At 41.5% G+C, this 15,762-nt stretch overlaps 1 protein-coding gene across 2 annotated transcripts in view; it reads right to left on the minus strand.

Annotated features, from left to right (window-relative positions):
- The window catches only part of GABRB2 (gamma-aminobutyric acid type A receptor subunit beta2), a 276,962-nt gene extending 261,421 nt beyond the window's left edge, over positions 1–15,541 (minus strand). For both annotated transcript variants that reach the window (XM_069954102.1, XM_069954100.1), the window contains exons 1-3: positions 15,465–15,541; positions 15,271–15,362; positions 14,636–14,703 (exon numbers count right to left, since the gene is read on the minus strand). In XM_069954102.1, coding sequence (XP_069810203.1) covers positions 14,636–14,703; positions 15,271–15,362; positions 15,465–15,541 — 237 coding nt within the window. The remainder of the gene's footprint in view (positions 1–14,635; positions 14,704–15,270; positions 15,363–15,464) is intronic.
- Between the last annotated feature and the right edge of the window lie 221 nt (positions 15,542–15,762).

Raw genomic sequence — 15,762 nt, forward strand, 5'->3', positions numbered from 1 at the left:
AGTCATTTCCGGAAACTCTATCTCTTATTTTATACAGCTCCAACAGGCACAGCAGCCCCAAGGAACATAGCAGAGAAATTGCTAGGAGGATAGGATATCATCTTAGTAACATCTCATGCATCTTTCTACTCTCCACCCCAAGGGTGGTAAAGAGGTATTTCCTATAAAAAAAACAACAACAACAAAAAACATAAATAAAAATCAGCCATACTGGTGCAATTCTGTAAATACAGCTTATAAGTGTGGCAAGCTGTGGTAGGGGGTAGTCTTCCTAAAACCTATTGTAAAAATATAAGCTTGGGAAAGTGCCATCTTGGGTGTAACCTGATACCATAAGGAATTTCTGATTGGTGTCTGCAAAATTTCAATATACAGTTCCGTACCATCCGTAACTATCAAGCTTCCATGCCACTACCTGTGCATCAACCTTCCCACCACCCCCACATTTCTATTAATACCGTATCCCATGGATACAGTTGACTGGGTATAACTTGTCAAGATGGGAATACCCCTTTAAGTGTAAACTAAAAATATACTGTAAAAACATTCCTCTATTTCTTCTTTTTCCCCCTCATCATTAGCCCCTAGAAGATGTTTAAATGACGATTTTCCAAATGGTGGAAAAGCTACAACTATACTTCATTTGTTTTTCTTGGCTTGTCATTGTCAGAAACCTGCAGTTGATTACTTATTCGAAAATGGAATATTGATCATGTATTACAGATAAGAAAACCTTTGAACCCCCGATCAGCAAACAGAGCACCGTCACATCCATTTCACACATTTGATGCTTTCTCGTATCGTGTTCACAGAGACAAGTATGTAAGTAAAATATCAAAATGGTCTCGATATTTTCAGTATATGCAGCATTGCGACGACCGCATTGAATGTTTGTTACCATAGTAACATGATACTCTGAGAATAGGCTGAGGATGCCATCGGATTCTCTGCATTATCTAAAAAAAGAGAGAGATAGTTTCATGTGTATTGAATCCATATTTTATGTAGAAAGCTGTGTGCGTTAAAATACATTCTGGCTTTGCATTGCTAAGATATCTACGTGTTATGTAACTATTTTTGATGTATTTAAAAGTGCGATGAACGGGAGAGGAGTCAGGCTGCGTATGGGGAGACATCAATTGCTTCTTGAGACCAAAAAGACTTTCATTGCATAAATTCATTTTTCTGTTATATCTTTATAGTCAGGTTACCGATCCTATACATTTAGCAGTTGTGCAGCAATATGGATGGAGAGGCAACAGTCGCACCATGGGCCCAGTACCCTAGAGCGCCCATTGGCCACTCTGCTGCATAGAACACACCAGAATTACAAAGGGCATAAGAGTACTTTAGGTGGAAGTCACAATTTCATCTTTGCACGACAACTTCACTATCTACATAGAGTCATGATCCACCCTATTTGGCATTATACAAATATAAATACATATAAAAAAGTTAACATAATACATGTTATACTGTATATGATATAGGTTAAAGAGACTTTAAGAAAGAAAACCAAAAGAACCACTATTATCATCTAAACTTAAGGACCAAGGTAAGTTTTTGTGGTTACCTTAACTAACTATATAGACTTTATTACTCATTTAGCTATATTACCATCATTTATGATGATTATTTTAGTATACATGTTTCTACAAATCACTGTGACTGTACAGTAATATCTCATCAGGTCTGGTGTCCTGGGCAGAAGCATGGACCTACTGGAGGCTTCACTCACACAGTACAATGGGGAAGGGCATAGGATTGTGCTGCATTACTACTTCCTCTGTGGTGTAGATTTTCTTAAAAACCTTTCACAAGGGTCGAACGAGAGAATTATTGCTCCATTTAAAGACCTTATGGCCAACCAACATATCAATCACTTATTTGCTAGTTGATCACTGAGATGTTACAGCACCAAAAGGGAATACATCCCCCTATGTAAATGAGGGATGTGCAGCTATGAAAAATGTAAGAGAAGGGCCTCAGAAATCCAATGATCATTTGTATGCACGTTAATTACAGAAATTGAGCCACTGGGGTACGTGATTGGTCTCCTAAGTGTCCCTATGTAAAAGGATACACGATATACGCATGATGAACCCCTCTGAGATTCTATAATCAGATTCCATAGCCTGGTGCACTGTCTGCTGGTATCTAGTGTATCAAAAACACTCCATCCTTCCCCCTTCACTTCATCCATCCATCTCCTCCCAGGACCTCTGAAGGCATCCTGTGTCATCTGCTACCAGAATATGTGCATTCTCCATGGATCAGACTTGTCTTTACAGAAAACCGTGTGGTGCTTAAAGTAAATCCATAGGCACTCCCGACTCCACCTCCCTCCCCAAAACCGCTGGTACCATTGCATTACCGTAGTCATTCCACGTGTGGACCTGGGGTCCATGTACTGTAGCTCCTGGTGCTGTCCGTTTCATAAAAACAATGTTTTAATTCTGAGGAATTGTCAATTGTCATTGAGACAAGGCCTAGCATGTCTGTGCCCTAGGCCTGCAGCGCCTCTCTGTTCTTGCTTCTGGCCCCTCTTCTTATTTCTTGTGCTCCTGGGGCGGGCAGCAAGAAAAAAGAGGTGCTGCCGGCCTAGGGCATGCACATGCTGGTCCCTTAGCAACACCCCTCTCGATTAAAAGATCGTATTTATGAACTTGACGGCACCAGGAGCTATATGGACCCGGAACCTGCGCATGGAATGAGCAAGGCAGCAACACAATAGTACCGGCGGTTGGGGTGGGTTGTGGTGCCTACAGTATCATTTTAAACAGATTGATATGTGGAAAATTTGGAGGCTAAGTCAACAGCTTCTACTTTTTCTTATATTATTTAAACCTTTTCTTACTATAAAATATACTGTAATAAAAGCCACACAAGGGTTTGGTCAACAACAATGATTAGGTAGTTTGAATACGTCAAACTAGAAGCCACTTGTCAGGACCTAGGGTTCCCTAGAAGAACATTGCAGAGAACATCACACTTCCTACACTAGCTTGTGTTCTTCCCTAGTGTCATTGCTTCCTCAGATAAGCTACCGCTCAGTCATTTACATGATGTAAAAGAAAATTTATCAGACTTCCATTGTTCCAGCCCTCATCCAATATTCACATGCCTAATGCAAATAGACAGAGGTTAGCATTGGGCACTGACTGATCTATGGCTGTGCAGTCCCATGCATAGCAAGCTGACATTACCTATTTAAGCGATTTGCTCTGTACTAGCTCTCCTGTGATATCAGACCAGACAGGCTAACTTTTACAGCTCACGCACATCAATGAGTCTTGGGTGCCCATTAACCTGTCACTGTTCCAAGATTTTTCAAGGCTTTGATTCCAACATCCAGGAATAGGAATTTATTTAGAAATAAACCAAGTTTATTGACATATTTTGGAGCCCACTTTGATTGCACAACCATGGAGTGCACTTCGAATCCAATGTAAAAGAGGAAACCTGCTAACAAACCTATTACTGGTTCTTCATCACAACCTTGTTCAGTGGAAAAAAGTAATGGGCTAAAAAGCCCATTGTAAAACAAAGTTTTCTAAGAATAAATAAATCACTAAACAGTCATTAATATTTTGATCTCATAGGGTGCCACAAGGGCATAATTTCTAGGGATGTGATGGCCTGCCTGGGAATCTGGACACATGGCATGAAAACCATGAAGGAACAGAGCCATTGGTTCCCTGTCTTCTACATGAGGAAACCACAGGCTACTTTAGGCCTACAGGATAGCCTGAAGCATCCAGTTTTGGTACAAGCAGCATAATATCAGTACACCATAATTCCTGCACTAAGAAGCTTAACACTGAGAAAGTAAGGACTACTGATTGTGGTGAGAGAAGTGAGTGTGGAACCCCCATGGGAAACATACATACAGTATAGGGGGCACAAGGGGGGTCTATCTACAATATGGGGCCATAAGGGGCATATCCACATTGTGTGAAGTATAAGGGAAAGCAAAAACAGTAGAAAAATTAATTGAGCACCTTTATTACAGCTCCCTCTCATTCTTATTAATATGGAGCTTTTTGTATGTTATATGTTTAAAAAAAAGAAATAGTAGAAGATTTATCAAACATGGTGTAAAGTGAAACTGGCTCAGTTGCCCCAAGCAACCAATCAGATTTCACTTTTCATTCCTCACAGACTCTTTGGAAAATGAAAGGTTGAATCTGATTGGTTTAATAAATCTACCCTTTATGTGATTCATGTGATTTCTGTCCGATGGCACGTGTGCAAAAAAAAAAAAAGGCAGGGTTAGGCTATTAGGCTAGATTCACACTGCGGTTTTCCTATCCGTTTAACGTATGCATTTCATGGGGGGGGGGGATAAATGCAATTGTGTGTCGTCCATTTGGATCGTTTTTTCCATTGACTTCCATCATTAAAAGAAAAAAAGAAAAGAAACGGATGGAGTTTTTTTACGTACAGAAAAATAGTGTTGACTAGGTTTTTCTGTCTATTAAAAGTAACTAATTAAAAATGGATACGTTGAACGGATTACGTTGAACTTTATAAAGCATAATAAAGTTGTGATATAAGGAATTCATACATTGCGTATTTGCAATTCTAATTCTGCATTACAAGTTCACAGCAATTTGCAGTAAAACTGTGAAAAAATCATGTGGTGGTAAAAATACAAGTTGAAAAACAAGTATGCTATGGATTTTTACCTTTCACTGTAAAAGGTGAAATCTGCTGGAAACTCAACATGTAACACATATAAGTGCCAGTGTGCGGTAATACTCAAAGCTGCTGCATGAGGATGTATTGTAAGGGCGTCTAATGTGATTCTAGTGCCAAGGGCCCACATATATATGACGCTGGCCCTTTATTTCATGTAGATAACAGGCTACAATGTTTGGGTTCCCATGTAATTGAAACACATTGCAGACACTGTTTACCTTTCATGAACAATTACATATGTTTAGCAGGCTACTACATTGATATCACTTCCCCAAAGTGTATCTGTTATCATCACTGCTCCTCCTATTTCCCCGCAGACCATCAGTACACACATAGGCCTTTTTGTATTGTGCTGAGAAACTTACAAGGTAAACATGCAGATTTAATTTTCCTACTCTTCTATTGCACACAAGCTATTAAGATACTATACACATGGTAAAGAATTTAGGAAACAGAAATTTTTCTCTGACAAGTAAAGGTTTACCAATAAAAACCTATGATTTACTGTAAGCCAATAGTGTTCTAAATACAGTGGTGCCTTGGACTACGAGCAATGGATTACGGGTATGGTTCCAGGACTGTGCTTGTAATCTAAATCCCTCCGTAGTTTTGCTTGGTAGAACATAGCCTTACTTTCAATGGGATCCTGGCCGGAGCGTACACACATCGTATACGCTCCGGCCGGGATCTATGCGGCGCCGCAAATAACTGACAGGTCAGTTTTCTGCGGCCGGAATTCAGTGAATTGCGGCCGCAGAAAGACCTGTCAGTTCACACAGTGAAGCGAGCGGCTCTGGCCGCTTGCTTCACTGTGGGCTATGGGAAGCTCTGGTGCGGGCGCACGCTGATGCGCCCGCATCAGAGCTCCGCGGCCAAAAGATCATCCTGCCGGTGCTTAAGTATGGCCGGGATCACGGAACGGCCGTCTCTTACGTAGTGTGAAAATAGCCTATAAGTTACTGCACAGTATAGCAATCAGCATGTGGAGTATAATGTATAGTACTGCAGTAATACTGCATAAGGTTGCATTCACACTACGTATATTTCAGTCAGTATATGTATATTTCAGTCAGTATTGTGGTCCTCATATTGCAACCAAAACCAGGAGTGGATTAAAAACACAGAACGGATCTGTTCACACAATGTTGAAATTGAGTGGATGGCCGCCATATGACAGTAAATAACTGCCCTTATTTCAAAACAACAGCCGTTGTTCTAAAATAACAGCAAATATTTGCCATTAAATGGCGGCCATCCACTTAATTTCAACATTGTGTGAACAGATCCTTTCTGTGTTTTTAATCCACTCCTGGTTTTGGTTGCAATACTGACTGAAATATACATATACTGACTGAAATATACGTAGTGTGAACGCAGCCTAAACCTGAAAAACAGCAGCAGTTTGTAGATACAGGATGGAACAGCAAATCCCCATAATGCAGTAGCATAGTACAACAGGCTAGAATAGAGAAGCAGGGCTGCTGTCAGAGGTCTGTGTGGTCACATGACAGCAATGGGGAAGAGGGTGAGTGTTCAGCATGGACCAATCAGGAAGTAAAAATCACAGAGCTGTGCAGGAGGACAGTGAGAGAAACTTTATTTACAGCAGTGTGAATGGCTGAGTGTGAGTGCACGCACATTATAGCAGCAGTGTGTATAGCTGAGCGTATAGCAGGAATGGAGAGGATGGAAAACACAAGGTGCTGACACAGACTGCAGGGAGCATGAAGGAATGAGCAGGGTACATGTGGACACATAAATGCAGCACTCTCTGTCCAAGAAAAGAGGGGTTACAACTTTGGGCTATGTTCACACTACGTAAAAGTACTATAAAAGCCTATAAACATTGCCTGTTTCTTTATGGGATCCTGGCCGGAGCGTATACACATTGTATATGCTCCGGCCAGGATGCGTGCGGCGCCACAAATAACTGACATGTCAATTTAATGAATTGCGGCCGTAGGAAACTCTGTCAGTTCACACAGTGAAGCGAGTGGCTCGCTTCACTGTGTGCTTTGGGAAGTTCTGATGCGGGCGCGCATTGATGCACCCGCATCAGAGCTCTGACCTACGTACCGGCCGAGATGATCCGGGCAGAGACCGGCCGTTCTGTGACCCGGCCGGGAGAACGGAACGGCCGGTCCCTTACATTGTGTGAACATAGCCTTGAAGAGATTACCTCCGCAGTCCTGACCCCTGATATAACCCCCAGCATGAAGTGGATCTGCCATGATTTGGAAGGTGAGGGAGACTTCCTGGGTCAGAGTACAGGGCTGTAGACTCCGCTATGCAGACATGCCCTTCCCCCACTCCCCCTCCCACCCAGTAAAGGGAGCTCTTAAACCAAAGCAATGCTCTTAAAACAAGTTATAATTTTGAAAAACTGTGAGTTTTTCTTGCAAAACGCTCTCAAGTTAGCCCTGAACCAAGGTACCATTGTATTGGACTAGGAGAATGGTGAAACATAGATAAAGATTCTACCAACACAAATTATAGGTTCACCTAGTATTTCAGGAATACTTATCCTGCCTCAATGCCATTCGTCTTAAAACAAGTGATAAAACAGGAAGAGTTTTAAGTACTTGGCAGGAATCCTGCCTAATCTGCCATCTTTATTTCCTGCCAATAGATTAATGGTATTTTTACACAAGTTATTGCTGCAGACTTGTATGTATAAAAGCTGCAATCTATTACAGCACCAGCTATGACAAATCTCATCTAAAGCTGCCTGAATAAAACAAACAGTATAAGTCAGACAATAGATCTACAATGTTGGTATCATACCGCAACATGACAATGTATGTTTCAGATATGCTGCAGGTTTAGGCTAGGTTCACACTATGTAACTGTGCGGCTGTATTTTTTATGCGGCTGTAAATGTGCGGATGAAACTACGGCCGTGGGAAAAAATAGACATGCGGCTCAAAACATACGGTCATTTACTTGGAAATCTGGTTCAACTAAAAATAACAAATAAAATCTTAAGAAAGTGATGCAAACACCTCTGGATGCATCTGGGAAAGCAGGGAACACAGTTTACATGAATTGCTATTACCGGGGTTTGCGATCCTCTGCACTAATGCCGATGTCTCTCATGGTTAATCTATTAAAATAATAAGACACATTTTCGTTGTAATAAAGTGCCTTTCGTTGTTCAATAATTAAATTTAAACTAATCCATCATTTTGCAATTAAATATACTGTTAAAATAAATATATATATAAATAAATGTATATTTATATATATATATATATATATATATTTATTTTTTTACAGTATATTTAATTGCCCAATGATGGATTCGTTAGAATTAAATTATTGAACAACGAAACTGAATTTATTTCATCGAAAATGTGTTTTATTAATTAAATATTAATTAGTACAGGAAGCTCCATAAGCCGTTAATTCATATTGCCGGCAAAAGAGCTTTCTGTACTAATCATCACTTTACTTTAATGAAAACATCAAATGTTTCTTCTAATTATGTTATCACAATAGCATTATTAGAAGAAACATTTAGAATTATATGTGCGCTCAGCTGATTGGCTGATCGGCTGAGCGCACATATAATGAGCCGGTCCGCAGTACAGTCACTTCATTGTGCTGCGGACCAGCGAAGAGGACACATCGCGGTGAGTATAGAGCTCTCCCCACCCCCTCCCCAGCACTGCACCCCTCCCAGCAAGGAAGGGGGGGTCAGTTAACCCCTTCCTTGCTGGGATGGGTGCAGTCTGACATCAGTCTGGCCCCCAAGGGGTTAAGGGGGATGCAATACATCCTCCCTTAACCCCTTGGGGGCCAGACTGTAAGCAGCGATCTGTAAAGATGCTGCATACTGTAAGGTTCACAACACCGCTCACAATGATGGGTGTTGTGCTCCTGTTTGTGTGTTTTTTGTGTGTTTCTCCCTTTTTGTTTTTCAGATATCGGTATCCTGGGGATTACATCGGATTCCATGGACTACGTCGATGACCAGCGTTTTTTTGTTGTTATTTTTTTAATAAAATGGTCAATGTTTTTATTTGAATAACATTTTTTTTTTAACTTGTGTCTTGTCTTTATTTCTTTACTTTATAGACTTAGTAGTGGAAGCCGTCTAACACTAACCCTCTATTATTACCCCAGTACCCAATGCCACCAGGGGTACTGGGAAGAGCCGGGTGCCAGTGGTCCCGGAGCGTCAAAATTGGCGCTCCTGGACCGGGCGGCAGCAGGCTGGTAAGATTTAGGCTGGGGAGGGCCTAAACCAATGGCTCTTCCCACCCTGGTGTTACCAGGCTGCTGTCGTTTGGTTTTTAACCAAATTGGTTTTTAACCAAATTCAAATTCAAAATAAGATGTACGTAATGTACAGGAGGAGTAGCACATTTTTTTTCCATTATATGACCTTACCCCTACTGTCTCCATTGCAAACACATTAACCAATGGCATAAATAGGTCTTAGGGTACTACCACACGGAACAATAATTGGCCGAATCGGCCCTATTTGGCCGATTATCACTCCATGTAATAAACAAAATGATAAGTCGATGACAACGATCATCAGCTGATCGTTGATATAGGTTTGGACCTATAAGTTTCGGGCGCAGACCACACATCGCTACATGTAATAGCGACAGACGGCTCAGCCAATCACAGGGCAGGACCGCCGCGGCCATTGACTGGCTGAGTGGCCTGTCAGCTGAGACAGGTCGCTCTGAAGCTGGAGTGTGTGGGACCCGGGGAGAAGCAGACCGCAAGAGGAGCCCTGCAGCCTGGACAGGTAATGTACTGTATACAGTTTAGGCAAGGGCTGCAAGGACAGTAAAGATGTTCATGCATCCCTTGGTAAACAATTATCGGGTCGTGTAATAGGCCCAGTAAACGAGCGCCGATCTAGCAGATCGGCGATCATTTACAATTATTATTGGGCCCCTATCAGCCCTTAGTTGAATGAACATTCAGCTTACAGCTATTGTAGGTGTGGGAGCATGTAAAGCCAATCAGAAAGCAAAGCAGGATCTATGTTAACTAAATCAATGTCATCAGTTTTTCACTATCACTGTTTCATTGTGTGGCGTAACGGACCTATCTGCGCCTGAGCCCCCCATAGAATAGATGCAAAGTTAACTCTTCATAGTAAAGATAAACTGTATGAACAGTTTTAATTGTACATGATAATATCACAAGGTTAAAAGTTCACAGCTTCTCCCGTATTATTGCAACCAAATACAATAAAATAATTTTCAAAGATTAGAAAGCATTTACTTAGAATAGTATTTTTGTTATTTTATTATTAGTTAGGTCCAGATAACTTATTCACAACTCTTTACCTAGCAAATTTTATTCACCCAATTCCCAATAATGTATCATAAATATTCTTGACATTAGAGTTCCATCCAAAGGCCTCTTATCTTCTCAATCTATACTTTTGGTCTTAGTCACATCATCATAGAATCCCACGGCTTCAAGTACCACTTCAGGACACTCAAATCTATCTCTCTGGTCTGGATGTCAACTCTCTGCTATCCAGGATCCCAGAGTATCTCTCAGCTATATTGTATCTTTCTTCTTCTTCTCCTTCCACTTTCTAAACTCAACATAGATAAAACAGAATTAATCATCTTTTCCCCTTTAACTCTACCCCCCACCATCTAATCTGGCAATCACAGTTAATGGCTACACTCTGCCCCTTGTCCCCCAAGTATGCTGCCTTGGAGACTCCCTACTCTGTCATTGAAACCACATATTCAGACCCTGACCACCTCCTGTCACCTCCACCTCAAAAATATTTCCCAAATCTTCTCTTTTCTCAACCCAGACTCAACAAAACTTCTGGTACATGCTCTATGTATTTCTCACTTGGGCCACTGTAGCATCCTCCTCTCTGGTCTTCCATCTAACACCCTTGCTCTCCTCCAGTCTTTAACTCTTCTGCCCAACTAATTTATTTCTGCCTTATTTATCCCCTCTTCCAATCCATTCACTGGCTCCCCATTGCCCAAACAATTATTTTTAATTGTTAACCATGACATACAAGGTCATCACAGCCTGTCTTTTCCGCACATCTCTGACTTGATATCTTGCTACTGTTCCTCACGCAACCTCTGATCCTCACAAGACCTCTGTTTGTGCTCTCTCCTTGACTACACCTCACACAACTGCCCCCATCATATTGCCCGAGCTTCCCTCATACTCTGGAACTTACTTTCCCAACACATCTGGCTCTTGCCCACCATTAAGCCCTTTAAGAGCAACTTGAAAACCTACCTCTTTTGACTACGCTTCAACCCACAATAACTCTGCACCATACTTTGACTAGCTACCCCCTTACCCCTTTTAGGCCCTTGTGAGCATAGTCCTGTCTTCCTATTTACCAGTCTGTCAATTACTTGTATTCACATGTAGTTTTTGCTTGATTTTATGTTACAATCTGTATGTTAAGCCCTTATCATCAGTACAGCTCTCTGGAATCAAAGGTGCATAAAAAATAAATTATAATAATTAAACTCTTTGGGGGACATTTATCATGTTGCACAGTGGGCATTTTCTGCAGAAAAGGGCCCACTTGTGCATAAATTTATTTGCAAGTGGGCCAGAGGGGCGAGAAGGGGCATAACGGGGAGTCTGAGCTGCCGTAGGTTACACTTTGTGTGCACAGACAAGCTCCAGTATGCAGAGGATTTATGTAGAGACATTGCACCTCTACATAAATCCTCAGAGCTCTGCCGCTGCAGGGACATTTTAAGGCCGGCACAAAAATTTTTTTTTCATAAATGTCCCCCTTTGTGTTGATACTCTAATATAACAGTTCTCTTTCTGAATTGAACTTTCACAGAGATGTGGAGCACATTTGGTCAAAACTGTGTATTTGGTGATAAATATTCACTAACAAAACTGAAATATTTTAAAACGTTGAAAAGAAAAATATTTACTTAATCTAAATAATATGCATGATACTACCCCCCAGGTCCAGCAACGTCATGATTCAGCTGATGGTGTGCCCGCTCAGCCAATCAGTACCTACGGCAGGACACCACTGCAGTCACCGATCAACTGGTACAGCAATCCATAAGCCGGGTAAGGCATTTTCGGCACTCAGGGGAAAATAAGTTATGGCCAAGATCCTGGAGCCTGTAATGTAGGGGGCACAGGGAAAAGTAAGTAACACTTGCTTATTATGTCCTTGTTTATGTCCCAATTTTTTATTTTTATTTTTTTTTATACCAACAGACAAAACCAGAACCAAAAAAAAAAAAATAGTCCAAAGATTATGGCCACGGTCAGGAAGATCCTGAGCCAATGATATACTGTCCACAAAGAAATTCCATTTACCGACCACAAGAGGCAGCAAAGCTCTGGGATCTTCTCCTAAAGAATGTCCCTTAGGGAGGTTGACCCTAGACTTCAACGCAGCTGCTGGCCAGATCTTAATATTACTAGCTCTACCTGAAGGATTCTCCCAACATTTCAAGCTCAGGTCCCAATATATTCAAGTAAGGAGGAGATAGCATTGGGATAATCCATACATATTCACCTCCCACCCCCAACCCAGCCATTGCCAGACTGTAGACATGGGGCTGGGCAATAACATTAATGTTGTTGGACTAATTTGACGAATCAAGGGGATTAATATTTCTAATATACTTAAAGTTACACCATAATAATTTTTTTTTACCTATTTTTAGTTTAACGGTGGTATACTTCGGCTATCACCCTAAGAACTGCAAAGAGTAAATCCACTATATACTGTATAAGGCTATGTTCACACTATTTAAGCTTCCGGCCGTAGCGCGTTCCGTGAATAAGCGGCCGGAGACTTAAGTAGTTTGCGTATAATGTAAAATATACGATGTACAGCGGCACAGTTCACACTACGTACGAACTTACGCCCGGATTGCACGCGGCGCCGTAAAAAATGAACCAGACCATTGTTTGCGGACGAAAATGCCGTAACTTACACCTGTAGCGTTACATGCGGTCCCGTACGTAGTGGTGATTTCTTCATTTTTGCAGCTTTTTGTCCAAAAGGTTCTGTGGGGTGTCGGGGGCTAAGCAAAGATTTCCAAGTAAAAGACCGCTTTTAGATCGCTACGTAGGGCGCTCGGGAAGCGTAAGTAGACTACTGGCGTAAGTTCGCGGTCCGTACGTAGCCAGCCCCAAGTAGCGTAAATCTCCGGCCGGAGTTTACCGCGTATATGTCCGGCCGCGAAAATATGCGGCCGGACATATACGCAGTGTGAACATAGCCTAAGGCTGGGTTCACACACAGTATAGTTCAGTCAGTATTGTGGTCCTCATATTGCCACCAAAACCAGGAGTGGATTGAAAACACAGAAAGGCTCTGTTCACACAATGTTGAAATTGAATGGATGGCCGCCATTTAATGGCAAATATTTGCTGTTATTTTAAAACAATGACTATTGTATTGAGATGAACGTTATTTACCATTAAATTCAGTTTTGCATGTGCTTGGGTGGTTTCCTAGCAACATGCACTGCTGCCAATGGATGCTAGGGGTAGATCTCCATGCTCCTGTGAACTTCCTGTGGTGTTACTTACTCTGGATCCAAAGCCCTGGTGGAACATATCCTGCCCCTGCATTTTGAGTACAATATAAGGCACTAAAGAATAAAAATTCTTTAAAAAAAAAACAAAAAAAACTTTATACTGTGTCTTGGTAAAAGGAAGAAGAAGCCATCGGGGGAGACATTGCAGATGATTTTCTTCAACTACATACAGCAATTCCCATTGGCTTGGTAACAATTGTTATGTTTAGTGAATATTCTGGCTTTAGTGCCGGAATGAAATCTCCAGGAAAGAACTAATGACATCACATGATCTGTGAAATCTCCAAGAAATCAATCACACGTAGTTAACATGCATGAGAACACACTAGAGACCATTTGTTAACCCCATGTGCCCTAAAAGCGAACGGACTTGGAGTGTTCTTTAAGATGAAAATGATACAATATTATAAACTCAAAGTCATTCAGAGCAACTTCACGCATATATCAAATGCACAAAATAGTCTCTGCGGTTCCAACGGCAAGAGAAAATTGATGTCATTATGTCTATTCAGCCAAAGAATCTCTGGAGATGCAGCCCGTATGAATTCATTTTTACAACATCATCTGCCTATCCGTCGCTATCTATTTGTCTGTACACACGTATATACATTTATATGCTTTATTTAGCATTTGTGTAGGGAGCTGTGGCACACCAACGCACGGATCAGGTAAAACAGTTCTGCTATCGATCCAGCATTTAACAGGTTAAATGAGAGGCATTTCACTGCGCCGTGATATTAGGATGTGATACATAACAGCCAAACTGTGCTGCTCGATCTGTACCTGTTACCCAAAAGTCAGAAGTAATGGGCTGGGATATGTCATAAAAACTGGGGGAAAAAATATAAAATTGTAAACTTCTCCGTAAACTTCTCCAAGTCCTTTACTAGAGGCGTCTGTACTAATAGAGTAACAGGGACTGGGATTGAAAGCTAATTTGTCTGTGATCTGCAGTGCAACACATGTGTCAGCAGGGGATGCTATTGCATGAAGTCAGCAAGTCAAAAGCTGCTTCTTGAATTTCAACTAAGTGGTCACCAGCTACTATATACACCGAAAGTAACTGTGAGAGATGAGCAAATCTTTAAGAACGCTCCAACCCGATCCGCTGCAAACCACAGACCTGGCAAATCGATTCTTCCTTCTCTAGTGTCTGCAATCATTGACTGTCAGTGGGGGCTCAGCTAAGCCATGATGAACTAATATGTTACAGTGTAGACATGACATCCAAGGGGACATTGATACGTATAGGAAAAAGCTTTGGTCACTTGTATTAAGCACCATCATATTTTATCTGTATCCAACAGCTTTATGGGTCACAGAGGATATCCCGAAAAAGACATTGACCCTTATTCTCATACATAGGGGAAAAGAAAACGACTTACCATGTTGACTTCTGATACCATGTCTATACTAGCGATATCTATGTTCATGCCGACGGCCACAGGAGGACCTGTAAGCCAACAGTAAGGTCCACAGTGAGAACTCGAAGAACTTAACTCCTTCCTGCCTGCCGAAGCTATCGATTGAGGAATGTGCTACAGCTACTCATTCTATCCCATGGGCATGCAAAGCTCTGACATTAGAAATATACATCCATAAATATATAAATACATTGTATATGACATTCTACGTGAATATATCTATAGCCCACATGCTTATACTGGCATCTGCTTACAACATGGCCAATATTACAGCTGCATTGAAACTCCTTCAAAGTCCTACAGTCTCAGATAATAACATTAATAGGCTCTATTAATACTAACAGGGATGAAAGGTGGAAACAGAAGGCAATGTCCATAGAAATGCTAATCTAGACGGGATTACATGGGACTGATCAGAGAGATATTAATAACAATACACTATGCATGGTGCATGTTTTCCTAGGGAGAATAACAGTGCAGCGGATGGGAAGGATGTAAGTTTGCTTCAGTTAGATGGACATGGCAGCTTTATCATTTCACCTGCAGCACAAATTAGGAATAAAAACTACAGACGGCAGCTTAACCAGGCAATTTACCTCCAAAATCTGGCCTCAGACGGATGTCATAGCCTTTCAAGAGTCTATCAACGGTCTCCTTAACCAGGGACATATTGCTGGGATCATTGGCACTAAAAGACAGTAAACACAAAACAACATACATATGTCATCCCAGCTCCCGGTAACACTATGCTCCATTCAAGTGAATGCCCCCCTTATGGGAAATCACTTACCTTTGTGCACAGACCATTGCAATTATAACTTGGAACGACCAGATCCCGACGTAACCTTTTCTCTTGATTCTCAACATCCCTTTAGCTTTTTGATATGATTTAGGTGAAGAGCAGAAGACATCCAACTTATTGTGACCAGTGCAGTAATTCTGAAGTGCCACGCATGCGCATAGCTCAGTACAACATCAAAAAGGAGCAGTGCTCGCTTGCTACAGACATAGGAGCAAACAATGGAAGGGACAGGGGGGACAAGTCCCCCCTCCCCAACTTTTAGGCAACCTAGTTACCTCCTCCCACC

This window comes from Dendropsophus ebraccatus, chromosome 1 (genome assembly GCF_027789765.1).
Source record: "Dendropsophus ebraccatus isolate aDenEbr1 chromosome 1, aDenEbr1.pat, whole genome shotgun sequence".
Lineage (NCBI taxonomy): Eukaryota > Metazoa > Chordata > Amphibia > Anura > Hylidae > Dendropsophus > Dendropsophus ebraccatus.